Below are 23,832 nucleotides of genomic sequence, written 5' to 3'. Positions count from 1 at the left end.
AATAGAATTTCGCATTTTTTTGATTAATTTTTGACTTGTGATGCTCGTGAAACATGAAAATTGTGATTGCTGTGGATTTAGTTGACTTTGGCGGTTTCTTTGGCGGTTTTACCTCTTCCACTTCATCACTTTAATGGGCTTCGAGCCAATTTGCAAGTCCTCATCTTTGTATGAGATACGCGCGTGTTGATGTGTGTGTGTGTGTGTAGTTGTGTGCGTGCGTGTTTAGGTGTATATTTTAAAATTAAAAAAAAAGAGATTTACAAAATTGTTAGTACGCCATTTGCAGAAAATATTTACAATATGCATTTGGGTTGGGCAACAAAAAAAAAATAGAAATAGAAAACTTAAATATAAAGCTACAACGATAAACGATAAATTGGTTAATCGATAAATCAGTTAAACTAACAGACAACCTACCCGTCACAATATAACTCTATTCTGTCTTTTGTTTCTTTTTTTTGTGTTCGGTTAGTTGGTTAATTGACTGATTGATTGATTGATTTGACTGGTTGGTTATTTGCTTGGTTGATTGGTTGGTTGATTGGTTGGTTTATTGGTTGGTTGGTTGGTGTTGGGTAATTATTGGAGACGAGAACGGAATACGGTTTAGTCCTTGTCACTCTGTTAACGTAAGCGGCGATTATAAACCAAATACAACAGATACTCATATATATATTAGGGCGTTACTTACATGCGGGCGTGGCAAGGACTAAGCTGTATTCGCTCCCATCACAGTTATAGGTGTGTGTGTGTGTGTGTGAGTATTGGTGTGTGTGTGTGTGTGTGTTTGTGTTCATTATTTTGTTAGTGCCAAAACATGCAAAAATTACAACGCAAAACGCAAATCAACTTGGACAACGAGAAGAGTTACGGACACCGCAATAAAAAAGGCTTGCTTCAAGGCAAAGAGGATAGAGGAGTGTTTGGGTTTCGGTTTCGGTTACGGTTTGTTTTTTTTTTTTTTGGGAGTTCAGGCGGCAAACACACACTCAGAGCACACAAGCTCAAATCTCATAGCGCTTCTTGCGATATTGCAGATGGCAAAACATGCGCCTCTCTAAATACGGCAGCGGCTCTGCGACCTGCTGCTGATAAATTTGCAAACGCTGTTCCAGCGGCAACTCGGCAGCGTTGCTTTCGGCAACACTGTACGTTGCCGCCGGCAATCGCCGCAATTGCGACCAACAGTCAGCTAACAGAAGCCTACCCGTGCTGCCATTTCCGCGTCCCTGCGCCTGATCCATTTGCCGTCGCTCGTTCTGCGCCTGTCGCTGCGAGAATGCCGCAAAGGAACGCTCCTGGTCCGGTGTCTGTGGCATCGTGGCCGCCTCATGATCCAGTATATACAACTCATCGATGGCAATGTCGCAGATGTAGTGCAAATGCTCCTGGGCGCGATCAATGCGAAAATAATGCTCAGCAGTGCAGGCTAATGAAATATATCATAATTTATTAACATTATATACACACTAAGATGTATTTTTGTTGGCACTCACAATCGATGAAACACCAATCCTGCGAGACCTTTGGATACGAGATGGACTCCTCGAATTTGGCATTCAACAAATTGCGCACATGCTCCAAATCGCACTGCGACTCGATCTCAATTTGTCCCAGTTTGTTGGCCAACTTGCGCAGCATTTCCTTGTCGTAGTGATATTGTTCATATTGCTGCATTGTCACTCTCAGTATGGCCAGCTGCAGCTTCTCCAGCGGATTGATTCTACGGAGATAAATGTGAATTAGGTGTTGGAAAATTGAGCAGTCAGTAACTACAAAATGTATTTGTAGTCCTAAAATAATGAAATTTTCTAAAATAACTAACTAAAAAATGTATTTTTAGTCCCAAAATAAGTAAATTTTCTAATATTTTTCAACTTTTCTTATTCGTCTTTAGTTAACTGATATTTGGATTCATAGGTATTACATATTTTTAAATTTCTATATTAAGTAAGATTACTAGGATATCACTCGCTTCGTATTTTTTCATATGCTTTTTGTACCATTAAAAAATACAACAATATGCCAAATAATCTAGAGCAAAAATACTAAAACATACCAAAGGTCATATTTAGTATATCGTTGAAGTATTAAAGAAATATTCGGTATATACCATAAAGGTCAAAATGTCTGTCACAGCACTACAAAGTTATAGTACCTTCTACCCAGTGAGTAAAAAAGCAAATTTCTCCTACATATAACTAGAAAATTTAATTTATCTTTCAAACAAATAACATTTAGTGCTTTTAAAATATTATTTAATTCGCTACCATCTGTCAATTGCATAATAAATAATAAACTAATACAAAAATCCTTTTAATTCTTTTTCTAGCTTCTAAATTAGGTGAAAAGAACTTTAGTGTTGTATTCTTTTCTTAACTTTTAAATGAATAGTAAAGTATTATTCAGCTCTTTTAATATTCATTACTTATTATGACTTTTTACTCAAGTCCCTTTGAAAGTAATTTCTAACTTGCAAATTCAAAGTCAGTTTAGTCTGAACACATTAGCTGTCTAAGAAATTAATAGAAGAGAGAGAGAGCGATGAGGCGTAAAATAATTAACAAATTATTCAATTAAATTGAAATCCTCAACCTAAAATGATCTATCGAATTAGTTCATATGAACATTTTAAACATTTTCTATGCCAACTTCTAATCTCTCGTACTTAAATCTCTTGATATTATTTACCATTAAATTTTGAACACTTGAAACACCTCACTTTTAGCATTAAAGAGAACAACGTGCCACGGGTCGTATACTTACTGGACATCGCCGCGTCCGTGCTTGCGCTTGGACAACATCAGAGCCTGATTGAGCAGCTCAATCTCAATGATCGAGGGCTTGACGCGGCAGGCCTCGCCATCGACCTGCATGGGAATGGTGCGTTTGGTGATGATGCGCGCCTTGCGGCACTGGCAGATGCAGGTGCCGTGCATGCCTGCCTGCAGCATGGGCAGCTGGTAGGTGGTCAACCCGACCACCTCCATGAGGCCATCATCGATGGCCGGTTTCGTCTGGCCAAACGAATCGCTCCAGGGATGCGTGCCGCCGCTATAACTGTAGGTCGAAGTCGAAATGAAACCCAGTGAGTAAGCGAAAGCGAAGATGGGACATTGAATCTTACCTGGGTATGTTTAGGAAGAGCACGGCATGACAGCCAGCGTCGCGTAGCTTGCCGGTGAAGTCCTGGCCATCGCATTCGAGCGTCACCCACTGGGAGAGGTTGCGATATTGGCGCAGTATCAGATCCTTGCCGCCCATCTGGCCGTAGTACATCTTGTTGCGGAGACGCGAATTGAAGCGTTCCGGATGCGCCTCGCGAGCCTCGTGGAATTCGAGTGCGATGTGCGCATCGACGCCAAAGCTGAAATAGTTGTTGATCACATTCAATGGGACATTCGGTTTGCTGCGATCCACATGATCGTCGGTCACATCATCGTTGGGCGTCACTCGCACTCGCCAGCGATCCATGAGCACGCACTGCGACATTCCAATCTCGCGCAGTATCTTGCCAATCGGTTCATCCGTGTAGCCCTAGAGAAGAAATCATGTTGCAACTTCAAGTGTCAACAATTGTGCAACCATATTACTCACCCCACCCCAGCCCAGCGAGCGAGCGAGATCGTTGCCAGTGCCAAGAGGCAGCACGCCCACAGCGGGCACCGGCTGCAGCGGCGGATGGATCTGGTCGAGGACGGAGAGCACCCAGCCAACAGTGCCGTCGCCGCCGCAGGCCAAGACACGTAAATTCGGCGCCTTGCGGAACATGTCAAGTCTGCACAGAGAGAGAGAGAGAGAGAGAGAGAGAGAGAGAGAGAGACAAAGAGAGAGAGACGAGAGGTGTGAGAAAAAACAAGTAAGAAAGTTACAGTCGAGTGTGCTCGACTGTGAGATACCCGCTCTAGCTTTAAAATTACGTTTGTTATTTAATTTTTTTGATTGCGGGGGCGGAAGTGGGTGTGGCAAAAATTTGAAACAAACTTGCTCTGCGTGCAAACATAACAAATGCTGTGGAAAAAAAATTATACCTCTATCTCTTATAGTCTCTAAGATCCAGTGTTTCATACGGACAGACGGACAGACAGACAGACAGACAGACAGACAGACGGACATGGCTTGATCGTCTCGGCTATTGATGCTGATACCTTATAGAGTCGGAGATGCCTCCTTCTACCTGTTACATACATTTCCTGTCGGCACAAAGTTATAATACCCTTCTACCCTATGGGTAGCGGGTATAAAAACAGAACTTTTAACACTAGAAGTACACTCTAAGCTTCGGTAAGACATGAGCTGGTACTCTGCTAACTGATGTGTTCTTCAGTAAAAATCAACTTAAGCAAGACTGCAGGCTAACGCAGGTCACTGTTTGTCGGTTGTTTGGGTATCACGATCAGTCTGGAGTTAAGGAAACATTGGAACATCTCCTCTGTTATCCCGACTCCGGCTGAAATACCTTGAATCGCTGTGTTTAAACGATCTTCTTGACGTTTTACGGTTATCCTCCATGATGCCACTGGCTTTTCCAAAAATGCATCACATTACTGTGCGACTTTGCAGAAGAAGAAGCTAACAGGACTTCCACTGGTCTATGCTCTTCCAGGGTTCTATCTACCTACCCATTAACCCTAGATCTAAGATATTTGCTTCTATTATATGCCAATAAAGTATTGATTATGATTGTTAACAACTAAAGTAATTTTAAATACTATTTATACTTATTTCATTTTATTTAATTATGACTTTAAATTATATTATTGTATTTAATTTATCAACAACTTAAATTTAGTAACACTCTATTCCATACTAACAGGAATTCTTTACTCCATTTATTTGAAAAGTATTAAAATAGTGAATAAATTAGTTTGTAAAGAAATCAACTGACCACACATCTTGAATGAATTCATCTGAAGCCTCATTTATTGAGTTTTATAAAATCAACATTATTTTGGCTATATCCTCATAAAAAGAGTTTTTGTTTTAGATTACAATTATGTAAGAAAAATATTAATAATGAAATGTTTATATATTTTTTGAGTTAACCTATGTGTCAATTATGTTAGAATCTCTCTATTAGCTTCATAGGTAAGTGCCTCGTCATAGAATATTGTAATCGTTATCTATTTTTGGTTGACTGTACTTGTATTGATTTACTATCGAATTTATTAATGATAAAAATTCCGAATATGTATAGAAATATTGATAATTTAATTATTGTAAATTGAAACCTTTTGCAATAAGCCTACATTGGAATTATTTAAGTACTCGTATAGCTCTTAGTTTGCCTTCTATAACGATTTAAATAACTTTGCGTGCTGCTGGTTGAACTAAGCTGAGAGCCACTGTACCAACATACACGTATGTGGTATATAGTAGACATGTGTGTGTGAGTGTGTTCAACTTACCCCATTTTGGGACCACCTTGTGTCAGATCAAACACCTGACGTGGATTGAGCAGATGCTGGAACTTGCCGAGCAGCTTGACGCCCTGATTGCCACCGGACTTGGGATTGATAAAGACAATGACCGGTATTACATCCGGCGATGGAATGGGCTTCACAATGAATGCGCGCGGCTCCTTCTTCTCCTCCTTGCCCTTCTGGCGTTTCTGCAATTGCTTTTTGCTCTTGCCGCCAGCACCGCCGCCACCACCGCCACCGCCACCGCCTCCACCACCGCCGCCAGCACCGCCTGCAGCGCTATTCTTGTTGCTCACACGAATCGAGGACTTGAAGTTGCCCTTGTTGGGCAGCTTGACAATCCACGATGGTGGCACAATGATGGGCGCATAGTCACCTGTGTGGAAGAGAGATGGATGGAGAGTTAGAGTGAGTGAGAGGAGATAACTGGGTGTGTGTGTGTGTGTGTGGCTAATTGAGAGTGCTGTGAGAGCTGACAGCAAATTCCATTTGTAGAGGAGCCAAAAACGCAAGCGACCGGGATAAGTTAATATCATAGAAAATATGCGAAAAGTCTGCTGCGAGACTCTGCTGGCCAAACAAAAGAAATTGAGATGATGCCGCATGCCACAGCAGAGGCGACATGCCGAAGCGCAGACAGACAGAGACAGAGACAGAGAGAGAGAGGGAGAAAAAGAGGCAGACTCGAAGTGCAATTATGAATGCCACAGGAATTACAGATAAGCAGACAAAACAGCAAGGCTGTGTGTGCTGTGGTAAGAGTGAGAGAGATGAATAAAGAGCGAAAGAGATAGATAGAGAGAGAAAGAGAGAGAGAGAGTAAGTAGGAGGCTTGGGCAAAACAAAAGGCATCAGACAAGCTGACAAAGTTTAGCGACGCATTGCAGTAGGTGCCAGTCATCAGAGGGACAAAAGGGGAAACACATAGACAGACAGACAGGCAGACGAGGAGCAGGAGCAGAGAGGGACAAGGGAGCAAAAGATTGGGTCTAGGCCTCACACAGATGCCAGCCTGTAATTGTATTTTGCGCCTTATTTCATTGTCTTGTGGCCCTCATCATTGTCTTTCCGTCATTGTTTGTGCCTACTTGTGTGTGTGTGTATGTGTGTGTGTATTGGTGTGAGTAATGCGATGCTGGAGAGTGTGTTAACAAGTCGCCCATTGAGACACTTTATAAAAAGCGGACATAGTCCAGTTCAGTACGCATTTCCTTTGCACACTCGATGAAATGGATAAACACACCGTTTGAAGAAAGAGATGGCAAGACAGCAAGAGAAAGAGAGAGAGAACTAGAACTGTTCATGGTCGATTGTGCTGAGTGACATTCACAGCTGAGGCACTGCTAAAGTACTTTCATCTGGCACTTGACGCAACTTTTTGGCATCTCGGAATTAACTGTTCCATGCAGCAGGCAGCAGGCGGCAGGCGGCAAAGATGACCACAAAGTGCAACAGCCGAGTGGCCAGAAACTTTGCGTTTTGTGCAACAATTTTTGTCGGTCAGCCAATCCACTTCACAAATCAACTGCTGACAACTGCTCAACTCTCGCAGTTCTCTCTCTCTCTTTGCTGACCTTCGAGGCATCTCTGACATGGTTAACATTTGACTAGAGAATGTCAACTAGAGAAAGGAATCCTTTGGAAAAGTCAACGGGAAAACGAAAAGTAGTTTGCAGAAATTACATTTTCCCCAAAAAGGAATGAATTTCATTGCTTCATATTTATGTTATATTAAACTTTCTGTGCAGCATCTGCTCAACTCTACTAATGAAAAAGTTGAAAGTTCACAACACAAGAAGCAACCGAAAAATTGCGAATTTCAAATGCTGTATCAATCATGCCAATTGAATTCAATTCTGTGTGCTTCCACTATTTGATTTCATATTCATGCGAGTACTCGAAGTATACTATTGTTATCTGTTGTTTTTCTTTTTTGGCACGTTTTTCGTTGACACTGACATTGAACGTGTTTGCTTTCTAATTAAGTATTGTTTTGCCGAATTGTTTTCGTTTTCGGTTCGACAAAATTTTCAATTTTTCACTATTCATACATATATCGAAGTTTTGGTTTACGAATTGTTATTGCGACTAATTGCCTATTCTTTATTTTCGATTTTTGAATGGAAGAAATACAACTTGTGTTTAATTCTGAAATAAAGTCTTAGTGCTTACTCGTATATTTAAGACGCACTACGCATTACTCAGTCAAATTCACACTCCCATAAGATGTCAATCAATTTTATGGCACACAATATTTCTTAGCAATTTCGAAATTAACTGACTTCTGTTCTGAATATTGTAGCAAATTTTCGCTGTCTCGCTGTCAAGGCCCTTCAATCTTCGTGTATTTGGGTGGGTTGCATTTGAATTTGAATTGAAAACGAGCAAAGTCAACAGACGTCCGTCCATCCGCTTGCTTAATTTCCATTCAATTGTGACGTCACAACAGCGTCAGTTAGTCAAAAGAAAAGTTGCCTGAGCACTCGACGTACACGTATTACGCTCATCTATTGACTTAGTGCCTGAGACAAGAACTTGACAAATTGTCAATTCCGCGAAATAAATGCTAATGACCTTAGAACTTGACCCAAAAAGCGTAAAAAAAAAACGAATAAAAAAAACTACAAAAAGCTGAGAAGCGAAGGCGCTTCAAATGAGCAGCGAATCTGTCAATGTGATGAAGGAACCTTGAGATACTCTTTAAAAAATACTTCGAGCACTTTGATGAACGTGGACTGTGGGGCAAGAAATTTAAATGTGTTTCCTAAATTAACATAGAATGAAATTCTTACCGAAATATTTATAGAATTCTAAGAATAAAACTTTTTATAAAATCATAATTTTTTGGGGAAATTATTTGATAATAAAAAATAATAAAATTTAATGTGTGGCGTCCAGACTTTAAATTTAAATTAAATTGAAAAAAATTTATAATCAGTTAATTTTAATGGTAATTTCATTACAGAACTGAAGTTGACATAGTATTAATCTTAATTGTAATTTTATTTAAGAATTATATAATGAAAATTTATATTTTATTTATTTTAATGACAATATTATCACAAAACTTAATTTGAAGTAGTTTTGGTTTCAATGGAAATCATGAATATTAATATGTTTTTATTTAAATTAATGACAGATTGTAAATAAAAGTAGAGAGAGAAAAAAAAAATGACAATTTTATCATAGAACCTAATTTGAAAATAGTTAATTTAAAACGAAATTTTATTACAGAATTCTAATTTAAAAATGTAATTTAATTTAATTTTATAGCTTCATTTGAAATAGTTAATTTTAAACGAATAAGAATTATATAATAAACATTTAAATTTTATTTAATTTAAAGACAATTTCGTCAAGAAATTTTCATGTGCCATAAAATATAAAATGCACAGCAAACTGAAATTTTGACTTCTAAGAAAGAGTATACAAAAAAGTGATTTAAAATGAAAATACACAAAAAATATGCCGAATGAGCGAGCGACTGTGCAAATTAAGACAATATGTGAGAGATAGAGAGAGAGAGGAGAGAGAGATAGAGAAAGTGAGAGATTCAGAGTGAAAGCGATAGGAAGAGAGAGAGAGAGAGGGGGAGAGATTGTGGGGTAAAAAGGTCGAGAGGTGTGTCGAAATTTACCTGGCGAATAAATGGGATTCGTTCTGGGGTCATACAGACACACACACACAGAGAGAGAGAGAGAGAGAAAAGGGTTAAGCGTCTGAGGGGCAAGTTCTGAGCTCTGTTTTAATGCACAAATTTTAATTAAGTTAACGGGCCGCAATTTATTTGCATGCACGTCACGTAATTAATCAGAGGACAATGGTGAATGGAGGAGGAACAGAGAACGGAGAACGGCAAAAGGAGGAGACTGGATAATGGAGAATGGACAATGGGTTTCTCTCCTTTTGCTGTTGTTGTTGCTTTCGGCCATGGCTGTGTGGTCATCGATAACAGTGAATGGAAGAGGATTCACAACGAAAGAGAAAGACAGAGAGAGAGAGAGAGAGAGGGGGGAGTGGCGAACTTACCCAGGCGACACTCTTCGCCAATCTTGGCCTGATTGAAGCACGACTCCTTGTTGTGGTAAATCTCATGGCACCAGGCACAGGACAAGGCGACAATCTCCTTTGAGCCAAAGAGCTTACTCTGCACGGCCTATAAATAATGCAGATTTGTTAATACGTGAATCGAAAGGGATTTGTTGAGGAGTGGGGGGGGGGGGATTAATTACCTTGCCACACTGCTTGCACTTGCCCTTCTCCAACTTGCGATGCACCCAATGATGATGGGTTGTTGTCTGCTCCCGATACTGCCTGATCCCGACATCTCGATATGTTGGCTTACACACTAGTTGAGTCTTTTCATTCACAATTGGAATGCAATTCTGATGGGCAATCAGCTGGCATGCCGAGCACTTCATTCGCTGTCCGCTCTTCTGCAAATTGAGAAAGCAACAAACAACAAATGAAAAAAAAAACCCCAAATCAAATTGAGAAACATAGTTGGATTGGTTAACATCACAAGCACAGACAGATTGTTTTGACTTTAGCAATTGACCCATCGATTACTCTCCTCTTAGTGTCCAGTCTACTGCGACTTCTCGTATTCCAATTTATTTGTTTCCCCCTTCTCGTGAAAATAAACTAGTGTCATTAATTGTATCTCTAATTCATCTGTCACTTGCACACAGAGACAGACAAAGAGTTTTGCTCTGTTGTCTCTATTCGGTTTTGGTCTTTAACATGCAAGCTGAGTATTAACATCGAAATGGTTGAGGAATGACACATTTGTATTTAACTTTGAATAATATTTGTAGAACTATTAAAGTTTTCAAAAGTCAATATTCGTTTACTTACATTACAAGCACAATTAAAATGGAAATTGAATATTTTCAATATATAATAAAATAACATAATATTAATAAATTCAAATTTAAATATGGAACTTTGAAAGCATTTGATAGACTAGAAACGTTTCTTCTCAATGAAAGTCGAGTATGCTAAACTGTGAGATATCCGCTAGCCACTTTCAGTAACACCATATTCTAATAATATACTATATATGGAAAATATACTATATAATACTAAACATACCAAATTGCCAGAAAAAAGAACTAACACTCTATTGGGCAATGCGTTTCTTTTTTACATACAAATACTTTTGTTAAATATTTTACTAAAATTTCATAAGAGACTCTAGATATTATTGTATGTACCAAAAATCTCAGATCTAGCTTGAAAATGACGCTAGTTCTTTAATATTTTTCAATTTACATTGGCGGTAGTGGACGTGGCTAAAATTTGAAGCAATCTTGAACTGTGTGCAAACATTACATTACAAACAAGTGCTGTCGAAAAAATGATTGCTTTACCTAGTAAAGTCACTGAGATCTAGGTGTTCATACGGATGGACGGACAGACGGACAGACAGACGGATGGACAGACGAACATGGCTTCATCATCTCGGCTGTTGGCGCTGATTAGGAATATATATAATTTATGTGTCATATATGCTTCCTTCTGCCTGTTACATACATTTCCTGGAGGCACAAAGTTATAATACCTTTCTACCACGTGGGTAACAGGTATAAAAATGTAAATATGGAATTTTGAAAGCATTTGCTAGAGAAGATAAATTTGCTTTTATTGAAGGTACAAAAACTATTCCTCACTAAAAACTGCAATTTATATCTTGCTTAATAACTTGTCTGTTTTGAAGTAAACAGCTTTCGAAGTATTTGTTGTTGAGCCTCTAAAAAGTGTGCCTCTAATGAGTAACTGCTCTCGCTTAGAGCTAGTGCATAATGCCTGTCGTTTTCAATAACTGTCGGGTGCCGTTAGAGTGACAACTGAATTAGAGGCAGTGACAAAACTTAACCCACAGGCAGGACAAAGTGAGTGTGCATGCGTGTGTGTGTGTGTGTGTGGGGCACTTGTTGAGCGTGGGGGTACAGACGAGGCAGTTAAACTCATGCCACAGCAGCCAGTCGTCAGTCAGGCATATGTCTACGTTATAGTAACTTATATAAAAACAAGGTTGTGCTCTGCTAGCGTGACTTGACTTGCCACACACATGCAGATAAGCTGCCACATATTCACTCTCGCTTGCCCCCCACTCTCTCCACCGACGTGCAACAATAAAGTACTTGCAACAACTTTTGGACAGCAAACGTCGGGCCAAAAACTTTTAGTTGCTGGACACAGAAAGCAGGGCAAAAAAAAAATAAGAGAAATACACACAGCAAGTTGAGGAAAAACAAAACACGTTCCTGCTGCGTTCGTGTGGACGTCGCACAGTGCGTGTGTGTTTGTATGCGGCCACACACAACACTGGCCGACGAACATGTCGGACAAGCACGCAATAAATAAATTACACGATTACACGAAATTTCATTCGTTTTTCTTCTTTTTTTTTTTTTTTGTTTGTTGGCTTGTTGTCGACGACGACGACGACGTGGCTGTAATTGAATTAGATCTAACCCCAAAGACCTGTCAAATGCCGTAAATCGAAAAGAAAGAAAATATTGTATATCCTCGCGTGTACTTACGATGCACTCCTCGTTGAGGCAGCAGAGATCACCAGAGGCCGAGGTGGGCTTCCAGTAGTGCTCGCCCTGCACCGCATTCTCTGTCCAGTCCGGCACAATGCGAATCGGTCTACGCGCATTGCTCGACGAGGCCGTGCGTCTGCATGGAACATAAGGTTCAAATATTTAATTACTAATTTTGGAAACATAAATCATTATTAGATATATTTAAAGTTTATCACAGTACTTAAGATTTATTAAAAAACTTATACTCATTTAGCTAGAAAATAAATTCAAATTAAAATTTCATTTTTTTACTGTCTACTGTCCACATTCAAAATTTATATTTTTGGAATATCGTCAGCAGAAAACTATTAATATTTTTTTTTTTGAATATATGACATTGAACTTCTCCGAAACTTTTATAATTAGAAATGATTTATATATTTCTAGTGAAATGAATGAATCAAAATGAATGTAAGACAGCTTTGATTCATTTATTTTAGTTGTTCTTAGAGACATATAATTTAAATGATGAAATTCCTAAATATGTTTGTTATATGGCATGTAAAAATGTCAGATAAATATGTAATAAATTTATGTCTTATATATTTGGGAGTAAAGCTGCACTCGATAAGTACCAAAATGTTTGTGAACTCTAAACTAATTAAAAAATAAGACATATATGATTCATTTGTTATAGTAATTTTAAGCCTAATAATATAAACTCCATGATAGATTAGTTAGGTAATATCATATCAAACATTAATGTTAGATATGACATTGTGTTTAGTATTTTGTGTTGCACTCGATAAGTACCAAAATGTTTGTCAACTCTGAATGAATTTAAGACATGATTGATTTATATGTTTTAATAATTTATAAAGTAAACTTCATAATAAATTAGTTTATGAAATGTTATATATTATAACATATAGTAACTGGATAAATTATAAAAGAAATTCCATAATAGATCAGTAATTAATTATTATATATCATAAAGTAACTTGATAACTTATAAAAAGCAGTTTTATAATAGATAAGCTAGGTAATTTTTATATACATTGTATCATATTTCTAAATCAGATATTGTCTAGAAGAATTGTCTAGTAGAATTTTGTACTGCACTAAACTTGTTGAACTTTGAACTAATCAAGCAGACTAAATTTAAAGGCATATTTAATTAATTCATATAAGACATATTTGTTTGATTTGGTTTCAATTACTTATAAGAGAAATATTCTTAGTAAATCAGTTAAATATATATATTATTGATATTATATTTGTAGTATTTGGTGTTTCACTTCATAAGTTCCAACATATTTGTTAACTCTGAATGAATTCAAAGCGTAATGAATTTAAGACATAATTGCTTTGTTTTAGTAACTTATAAAATAAAATTTCATAATAGATTAGTTAAGTAAATCATAATAATATAGTAACTTATGAAAGTAAATCCTTAATAGATTAGTTAAGTAATTGTCATATATATTATATCGTATATCTATATCAGATATTGTATTTGTAGTATTTGGTGCTTCACTCGATAAGTTCCAAAATGTTTGATAACTCTGAATGAATTCAAAGCATAATGAATTTAAGACATAATTGTTTGATTTGGTTTCGATAACTTATAACATAAAATTTCATAATAGATTAGTTAAGTAAATCTATTATGTGATATTAATATAGTAACTTGATAACATATGAAAGTAATTCCTTAATAGATTAGTTAAATCGTATCGTATATCTATATCAGATAATGCATTTGTAGTATTTGGTGTTGCACTTGATAAGTACCAAAATGTTTATAAACTTCTATGCAACCGCCTTTGTCTTGTCGCTTGCTGAGTTATTACTGCATTTGCCGCACACACACACACATACACATAAACACACACAGCTGAGTGACGCCTGCCCCCCGGTTTGCAGTAAAGCGTAAACTGCACATAACTTACCTCTTGCGGCGCCACGCCCCCAGCGAATCGAGTTTCCTTTGGCGAAACGCCGATTTGCGTTGCATGCCAATCGATGAGCGACGAAAGCGACGCACTGTGCCCGCCCCCGTGCCCACATTTGTTGCAGCCACTGTGGCTATGAATTCGCTCTGCTGACTCGACGTCGACGTCGACGACGACGCTGACGATGATGCTGACGATGACGACGACGTCGACGAGCTGCTGCTGCTTCTGCGACTGCGATGACGTTGGCTTTGGCTTTGGCTTTGGCTTTGGGTGGCTTCCTCTTCGAATTCATCTTCCGTTTGGAATTCCTCGCGCACCGCGTGCAGCAGCCGCTCCATGTTCAGCAGTGGCGTCGACGTCGGCGTCGTCGTCGGCGTTGCGACGCTGGCAGCGCTGCCGCTGCTACTGCTGCTGCTGCTGCTACTGTAGTTGTTGTTGTTGTGTTTGTTTGTTATGCTGTTGTTGTTGTTGTTATTATTGTTTATGTTGTTGCTGTTGTTGTTATCGCTGTCACAGTTCAAATAAGATATGAACATGGCAACGAGTCGACTCACAACTTTTGCTGCCGCGCTATATTGAAACTCGCACCGTCAACGATTTGTTTCCACTTCGTTTCACTTGACTTCATTACACATTTGATTTTGATTTTCAGATTTCAGATTCCGATTCTGATTCTGATTCTGATTTTAATTTTGATTTAGATTTTGCATTTGATTTTCGAGTTTTAGTTTAGTGTTTGTCTTCTGCTTCTTCGCCTTCCTTCCACTTCCACTCTCGCGTCCCGCATTTTAGCATAGCAATCACAGTTACACACACATATACATACGTATATTGTAGGGTTCTAGCCCGCCTCGACTTCGACTGCCGATGCTGCTGCGGTTCCAAATTGGCCAGTGCCAATGTCTCTGCTGCCGCGAGCTATCATTATGCCGACCGAAAGATACAGTTGCAGCCTACTATATGTATAACTGAAAGTATTTATATGCTACATACATACATATGTAGAATATAAGAACATGAGTACGCAATGCCCTATCTTTGTGCTGTCTGTTAGCTGCGGTAAACAGTTTATGCAGGGAAGAAATTGTATTATTCAATGCTAGATTTTGACTAGTCAAACATTATTATATTTTTATTTTATTCTAAACACACACGTTATTCATTTAACTCCCATTAGATGTGCGCATACTTGATACGTATACTTAATATACCAAATATGTATATAAGCGAGTATAATATTTATAACCCTATTTGAGTATACTCAATTAGTATACCTAATATACCAACAAAATATACTAAAACTTCACATTGTTGGGTATTTTATTTGTAATATGAATTTTTCTAAGGTTTAACACTCATTTTTTGATTTGCGCATACTTAATACGTATACTTAATATAGAAAGAATACATATAAGCTAGTATTTATGCAAACCCTATTTGAGTATACCTAATATACCTACAAAATATACTAAAACTTCACATTGTTGGGTATTTTATTTGTAATATTTTTCTAACTCTCATTTGATTTGCGCATACTTATGTTAATATGTATGTTTAAATGCTATGCATTCAGTTCCCTTTTCATACTTATGTAATATTCGTAGTATACCAAACAAAATATACTAACAACTTTACATTATTGAGTATTTTATTTGCTACAGAGCATTTAACTTCCATGTGTGATGTGTGCATACTTAATACGTATACTAAATATACCAATATAATATACTAGCTGTTATTCATTCAGTTCATATTTGAGTTTACCTAATTTCCACATGTAATACATATATAAATAAAATGTAGTCATAACTTTACATTATTGAGTATTTTATTTGCAACATTGCATCTTTTTAAAAATATATATAAAAAATATATATTCTTATTAATTATTTCATACAGTTTTTGAATAAACTTTTTGAGTTAATTAATTAGTATCTTGAGTTTATTATTATAATATTTACTATTACTTATTATACCCTCAAAAGACTCCCTCGATCGCTGTGATATGAATTATCATAGTTAGAAAATAAATTGAGTCGAGTGAATAATTTGAATAATACCAAAATTAATCAATTGAAATTCACCCTAAAAAGTGCGTTCATTTCGAAAATTGATTAATGAAACTATTGCTGGAGTACAACTTTGATATCAATTAGCTAGATTTGTATCAGCTGAGCTGCAAGCGTATTGAATATTTGTTGCAGGTATCGCTTGACATCAATCCCCCCTCCTCCACCCTCCGTCAGTCTACTTTCCCCCCCTCCATCCCCAACGCACGCATGCCGTAGTATTCAGATGTGCGTGTTCAGTTCAGTGTTCAGTTTCAGTACAGTTCAGTGTCTGTTCTCCCCTCTAGAGTGTATCTGTGTGTGTGTGTGTGTGTGTGTGTGCGTGTGTGCGTGCTTAATACATTTGTATACAGTTTGTACATTGTGTGCATTGTAATTAAATTCTTATCAGATTGAGATGAAAAACAAAAACAACAGAGGAGAGAAAATAAAATAATAATAAAAAAGAAGGCAACAAAAAAAAAAAAAAATAACAAAATAATAAAAATAACAATAAGCTCGGTGACTCTCTCAAGGCGAGGCAACTTAGTAAGCAACGGAAAGTTGTTGTTGTTGGTTGCTGTTGCTGCTGCTGATGATGATATTGGCCTGGCCAAATTGCTGGTTCTTGTTGGCAGGATTTGCATGACAATTGTCAGCGTTTAGTCGCATCATCCACGCCCTCGACAATGTTTCGTGTCCAATGCAATATTCGTTGTCAGTGGCTCAGTTCTTTCCTATGTCAGCATGCGTGTGTTTGTGTGTGTGTGTGGGCGTGTTCTCACATGTGTGTGTGTGTGTGGGTGTTTGATTGCTGCTTGTTGTTTGTTGTTTGTCCGGATGTGGCTAGTAGAGCCTCAAATTTAACCAGTGTTTTTGACGCATGGCAAAAGTTGTTTGTGGTTTTTTTTATGCCCTGCACTGAAACTGCATTGCAAAATGTGGCAAAACAAGAAAAATGCCAGCTGACATCAACACACAAATACTCTAGCAACAGCCAGCCATAAACTATTCCATAAAGTACTTGAAATATATCTTGTTCAAATTACAGAGTATTTGAGCAGCAAACACATTTGCATAGCTCTCTCTTTTTTATACCCGCTACACATGGAGCAGAAGGGTATTATATCTTTGTGACACGCAAAAGGAAGCATTATATATTCTTGATCAGCGTCACCAGCAGGGATGATATAGTTACGTATTAGTATATCGATATACCAACTATAGCCTTTGGTATTTTTTCACTATTCCTGCTCAGCATGAATAGCAGAGGCGATAAAGCAATGTGTTAGTATATTAATATACCTAATATATGCTTAGGTGCAATTTAGTATTTTTTAGTATATTTGTGACAACCTCATAGAGTTTATATATTCTTGATCAGCGTCACCAGAAGGGATGATATAGTCACGTATTAGTATATCGATATACCAACTATAGCCTTTGGTATTTTTTCACTATTCCTGATCAGCATGAATAGCAGAGACGATATAGAAATGTGATAGTATATTAATATACCAAATATATGTTTAGGTGCAATTTAGTATTTTTTAGTATATTTTGGTATATTTTGAGAATAATACCGCACTGTTTTGCTCATATTCAAAATGGATAGCGAGCATCTCACAGTTGCGCAAACTAGTATTTTTTATTTAGTATTTTTTCAGTATATTCATTTGGTATATTTTGAGAATAATACCACACTGTTTTGCTCTTATTCAAAATGGACAGCAAGTATCTCACAGTTGAGCAAACTAGTATTTTTTATTAAGTATTTTTTCAGTATGTTCATTTGGTATATTTAGAGAATAATATCACACTGTTTTGCTCTTACTCAAAATGGACAGCAAGTATCTCACAGTTGAGCACACTCAACTGTAACTTTCTTACTTGTTTTATCTCTTTTTGTAAGGAATTTTGATTTGTCGTAAAATATTGCATTTGTCTGCAAGTGTATGTGGGCGTGCGTGTGTGTATGTGCGGGTGTGTGGGTGTGAACCAGCATATCTGCAATTGACGTCGTTTTTACCCATGACCTGCCTTAAAAACTGCAGCCGGGCACTTTAGATATTCTATGTATAGCATTCAAATTGATAGTGCGTTTTTTTTTTTGTACATGCTGCTGCTTTTTTATGGCAATTATTGCGTCAAGAGTATCAGTGTGTGTGTGAGTTTATAATTATGCCTAAGACTACTGACACACTCACAACTAGTCAAAGCAACTGCCTCCAACTGTCAATTATAATCAAGGAGGTTGAAAAATATATAAAAAGCTGACATAAAAAGTGGCATATAATTGCATCAGAATTGGCAGCCAAGACAGCTGCAAATTAAACAAATTATGAATAAGCGAAGAAAAATAAACCTCATTTATAATTCATAACAAAAGCAGAAGAATTCAAAACAAAATTAATTGATTTCCTTGTTAATTGATCGATGCAATTGAAATATAATTTATTATCGAATGGCTCAAGTAATAAATTGAGCAAAAGCAATGCCTGAATTCATTTGGAATTCACAAGCAATTTGAGCATAATTTGAGATAAAAAAAAACAAATGATTTGCTCGTCATTCAAAAGTCAACATTTTGTTTTTGGCTAATCAGATCGAAATGTGAAACAAACAATACAATATTTAAATATCAAATCGAGTAAAAAAACAATTGACAAATAATGGCGACCCCAAATGGAGAATTTGAACCGAAATCATTAGCCGCATTCTCTTTTCCCCTCCCCCCCCATCACATTCCCTTTCTACCAAATTGGTCGCAGCCCGCAAAACTTGAAACGCAATTTCAATTCAAATGCGATTAATTTTGATGCCTGCCTTTGAAGCTGCTGCCACAGCGGACACAAAACCCAAAATGAGAATCGGAGAGCAGCAAGGAGCATGAAAATGAGAAGCAGAAGCTGAATCACAATCATTGAATACGAATACGTTAATCGAGTGGAGGTGGGGGAGGGGAGGGAAAACTGGGCAATGGGCAGGTGATTAGGTGGCCAGATGAGCCGCTAATGAATGGCAGACTGGCGAATTGATTCATTGCCTTCGATGCCCTCGTTGCGTCAACGCTGTCACAACAATCTTGGCCATTCTCCCCTTTCCTCTCTTCCTCTCTTCCTCTCCTCCTCTTCTATTTCATTTCTCTACTCGGCCGCAACTCAATGACAAAATCAATAAAATAAAAAAAAAACCCTGAAATATTCTCGCTATAATGACGTTTTGCAATTAACAAAATTATCTCGCTCGTTGGCCACAATAAAAATATTATTATTAATATATTTTTATTTCACAAATTGTCGTTTTTGCGCAACAATTGTAAAAATTGTTGACTTTCGCCAATTTTCCAACAATGTGGCAATATTTTAATGCACTTTTCTGCGCTCAAAATCATATCATATTTCGTTTTACTATGGCAACAAATTTAGCTAGCAACCATTTTATAAATAACATTAATTTCCTTTATTTTTATTAAATTTGCAAAGAGAAAAAAATATATAAATTGTATTGGCTAAATTTCAAAGTCGAGGAATTTGTTTTATTTTTTTGTGTGACTTTTTGATAATTGCAGAAGTTATTTTGTGTCAATTGACTGAAAATGGCGAGCTTCTTTCTCCTCTTCGACTCTCTCACTCTCTGCTGTCTTTTTTCATAAAATTGCGTATACGCAGAGTCGTTTTATATTTGTTTCTGACTGCTATTAATAACTGACCGGCAAACTATAAAGAGTTATATAACTGAGAAAATCAATTCGAGCTGCGCAAAATGAAAAATTATCAGCACGTCGTCTCGTTTGTGATTGCGATTAATGGTGCCTGGTATTCAATTGGTACAAGGAAAATGCAGAGAGAACCGAAATCGAAAAAGGATTTCGAGCTAATGAATATTAACAATGGCAACTGGGGGCTGTTGCCTGTTAGCTTTTAACTGTTTCTACCCCTCTCAAAAAAGAGCGACAGCGATGCAACTGCAATGTCAGCAACGAAAAAAAAAAAACCGAAAAACAGCCAAGAAGATGGGCAAGAAGATGAAGATGAAGGAGATGAATGGCCCAAAAGGAAGAGAGAGAAAGAGAAAGAGAGGAGCATGTTTGACAATAAACGAGCATCGTCTGCCTACGACATTAATATTCTTAATTGGCATTAAGCGTTTTGCCAGCCAGAGCATTTGAAAATGAAACGCTGAGCTGTCCAAACAGCACACAACAAAGGCAACACTCTGCAGGCGGGAGGAAGGGACAGGTGAAGGGACAGAGCAATGGGACGTGTCCAAGGACAAGACGGCAAAACGATTGCAAACATTTCAATAAGAAAATACGGAAATTTGCGTTGGCGACTTGACGCCCTCTCCAGCTAAACTCAAGTGGGTAAAAAGAGATGGGGCAAGGGGATGGGTGGCGGGGGTTGTTGGGGTAGGCGATTGCGCAGATTTCATCAAAAAGTTTGCAGACAACGCAAAGAAGCAGCGCAAATGATGAAGAACAGCTGTCGGTGGTGACGGTGACAGAACTGAGACTGCGACTTCAACTGCGACTGAGGCCAAAAAGCTAAAGCCGAACCTGAGGGCTAAAAGCCAAAAGAGGGAAAGGGAGGGAAAGAAGTCGAAGAAGACGACATTTTGATTTTGCATTCAAATGCTGATGCTGATGTACTTACTGGCTTTTGTTGTTCTTGTTTTAGTTGTTGTTGTGTTGCCAAAAAGTTATACAATAATTAGTCAAACTCAAGCAAAATTTGACAATGCTCGAGAATGAGCAAAGGGCTTGAGGACGGAGACAAAAGCTGAAGAGCAAGGGAGAGAGTTGCAAAGTCAAAGGCCAATACCAAGTGGCAAGTTTATACAACGCTTTACGAAAATTTGTTGTTACAATAAAACTTTAGTCAACATTATCGGCTGACAAAGCATTTAGAAAAGGGTTTATTTGATAGTGATGCATGGGATAATGTTTCACAAGCCCATTATTAAATCATCAGCCTCAAGACAATGCACAGAAATTTGATATCACTGTCAAAATGATATTAGTATTTAATTAAAGTCTAAACTATAATTTTAGTAATTTAATTTCATTAATTGAATTTAGCATTTTAATGAAGAAAGCCGCTCAAATCATTGCTAAAAATACTACTGCAATTCTCATATATGTTACATATGTGCTCTCATTTTACTATCATAGAAGATAGTTTTATCTTTTGGGTTTTATTTGCTTGGAAATCTGTTTGATAACCGACAACATAACGATTGTTCTCGCTTCTGATTACAATGCCACAAATAGTAATCTCACAAAATGCCACAGATAATAATCACCACAAGCCCTAAACAATGTTTTAATTGTTGTTGTTGTTTTTATTGTTGTGTGTGTGTGTGTGAGAGTGTGTAAAGTAGAACATAGCAACCGTTTTCTAATCTATTGCACAATGAATTCTTTTTTTTATCACAGGCTGGGAAATTTATGAATGAATTTTAAGCATCAGGCAAACAAATCAAACAGCAGCAACAACAACCAGCGACAGTTTGTCTCGTGACTTGCTATAAAAAGAGACAGTAAAACAGAGGCAGAGTGGGATAGAAAGAGAGCTTATGCTTTGCAATAAAATAAATTGATAAACGGCCAGCATAAAATATTACACAAAATCCTCTTTTGGATGCAGCAGCATTTTGCATATTGTCAGAAACAATGTGAGCAGCTGAGGCAACAGCAACAATAACAGGAATAATAACGAGTCATCTAAGTAAATTTCGTTGAACTTAGATATGCATATATATGCAGATATATACCACATATCGCTATATACATGTCTGCATATATGTACATATATAATACACTCTCTTTCTCGCCTTTTTTTTGGCGCGTTTTGCAAAATTTTGGTTCGCGACGTTGAATAAAATTTTATTTTATTTTATTTTTTTTTCTTCGTTTTTTTGTTGTTTTGCTTTGGCTGTATTTTAATTTACGTTATTCGTATTTTAATTGAAATACTTTATGTGCCTTTTTTCTGTTGTTGCTTTTGCTGCTGTCGTGTTTTGTGCCGACGTCGACAACGTTGCTGCTGCTGCTGCTGTTGCCGCTGCCGCTGTTGTTGTTAATTTCTTTGCTAAAAATACTTAAGTTAATTATAAGAAACAGCAGCAAAAGCAGCAACAGCAGCAGCAGCAAAACAAGTTGAACATCTCAAATCTAAAACATGTGTGTGACTTGATATTTATTTTTAACATAATTTTTAGTCGTATTCGTATATTCGCGTTGTGGTTGATGTGCTGCTAAGGCAGCGGCAACACACAGGTGCAGGTGGGGCCGTGCCTCACGCCTCACGCCCCATGCCTTTGCTTCTGCTTTGTTTGTTGATTAAAATTAAATTTAACAATTTGCTGCAGTCGTAAATTGCCACTGGATATTAGTTGGCCATAAATTGCACATTTACAATTTTTGGCTCACTGGGCGTATGCGCAATGTGCGCCGTGCCGCCTGTGTGTGTTTGTGTGTGTGTGTGTTTTATTTTTCAAGGGGCTTGTTCGACTTGGCCGGCTGCCCTGTGATGTTTTCTTGGCGCAGCTGCCATCATCATCGGAAGCAATTACAGCAACAACAGCAACAAAAGCAACAACAACCAAATCTGACGCTAGCAACAATCGGAGCCAAAAAAACAAAAGTGAAACAAAATTTGCAATAAATCAAACAAAATAGACGAAGAAAAACGCGACGTTCAAAATGAGTGCGAAATTCTTTAAATGTCATGGCTGGCAGTTAGCCTTTTGGTTCACATGCCTCACTCACACACACACACACACACACACACTATTGCGACTAGTAGTTGCAACACGGCTGTGCAACACATCACATATCCCCCACAAAGAAGACAGGCATCAATTCGCAATTCGCAATCTCACTTCTCAATCTCAATTAGTTCATGATCTTGGGCTCAATTAGAGCTCATTAAACACATTTGATCATTTTGGCAATATCGCAGTTGGCATTTAATTATACCCGCTCGCTATAGGATGGAAGGGTATATAACTCCTACCACATAAAGTATATACATATATACTGTCCGTCTGTCTGTCTGTCCGCTCACATGAACATCCAGATTTCAGAGACTCTACTAGGTGGAGTTATAACTTTTTTCGACAGCACTTGTTTCTAATTTTTGCCACGCCCACTTTTGTCCTATGGTATAATTTGAATGTAGTAATATACTAATATACCGAATATCATATTTTAGTATTTTTAATACATTATTATGGTATATTTAAAGAATGTATACCTTTGGTATGACACAGTATTTTTTCGGTATATTTTTAAAAAAATATCGCACTGCGTTGGTTTTTTTTTTGCAAAATGGGTAGCGGGTATATCCCATTATTTATTAATTTGGTATATATTATAAAAATAATACCGCACTGTTTTACTTTTACTCAAAAATATATCAATATACTAAATATGACCTTTGGTATATTTTATACTTGTTTGGTATTTTAATTTGGTATATTTTAAGAATACTGCAGCACTGCTATGTTTTTTTAAATACCATATTTTAGTATTTTTAGTACTTTTTTGTATGACACAGTATTTATTCGGTATATTTTTAGAAAAATACCGCACTGCGTTGGTTTTTTCTGCAAAACGAGTAGCGGGTATATCCCATTATTTATTAATTTGGTATATATTATAAGAATAATACCGCACTGTTATACTTATACTCAAAAATATATCAATATACCAAATATGACCTTTGGTATATTTTAATACTTGTTCGGTATTTTAATTTGCTATATTTTAAAAATACTGCAGCACTGCTATGTTTTTTCAAATACCATATTTTAGTATTTTTAGTACTTTTTTGTATATTTAGAGAATGTATACCTTTGGTAT

The 23,832-nt window shown here is 37.2% G+C and overlaps 1 protein-coding gene across 9 annotated transcripts in view; it reads right to left on the bottom strand.

Moving 5' to 3' along the window:
- The window catches only part of LOC117578096 (eye-specific diacylglycerol kinase-like), a 41,268-nt gene that overhangs the window by 6,949 nt on the left and 10,487 nt on the right, over window positions 1–23,832 (bottom strand). For 4 of the 9 annotated variants that reach the window (XR_007955134.1, XM_034263264.2, XM_034263265.2 and 1 more), the window contains exons 3-12: window positions 11,975–12,113; window positions 9,659–9,862; window positions 9,456–9,582; window positions 5,412–5,802; window positions 3,601–3,781; window positions 3,131–3,540; window positions 2,770–3,063; window positions 1,500–1,726; window positions 1,211–1,432; window positions 113–164 (exon numbers count right to left, since the gene is read on the bottom strand). Coding sequence is in view for 7 of the 9 variants with exons in the window: in XM_034263264.2 (XP_034119155.1) it covers window positions 113–164; window positions 1,211–1,432; window positions 1,500–1,726; window positions 2,770–3,063; window positions 3,131–3,540; window positions 3,601–3,781; window positions 5,412–5,802; window positions 9,456–9,582; window positions 9,659–9,862; window positions 11,975–12,113 (2,247 nt within the window). In the remaining 2 variants the exon portion in view is untranslated. Of the gene's footprint in view, window positions 1–112; window positions 165–420; window positions 625–694; window positions 1,433–1,499; window positions 1,727–2,769; window positions 3,064–3,130; window positions 3,541–3,600; window positions 3,782–5,411; window positions 5,803–9,455; window positions 9,583–9,658; window positions 9,863–11,974; window positions 12,114–13,911; window positions 14,903–23,832 lie in introns of those variants that run through there. The other 5 variants (XM_034263270.2, XM_034263271.2, XM_034263269.2 and 2 more) reach the window with 3 other exon arrangements.

The sequence above is a fragment of the Drosophila albomicans genome, chromosome X, assembly GCF_009650485.2.
Source record: "Drosophila albomicans strain 15112-1751.03 chromosome X, ASM965048v2, whole genome shotgun sequence".
NCBI lineage: Eukaryota > Metazoa > Arthropoda > Insecta > Diptera > Drosophilidae > Drosophila > Drosophila albomicans.
This window is presented reverse-complemented; position numbering and strand designations above follow the sequence as displayed.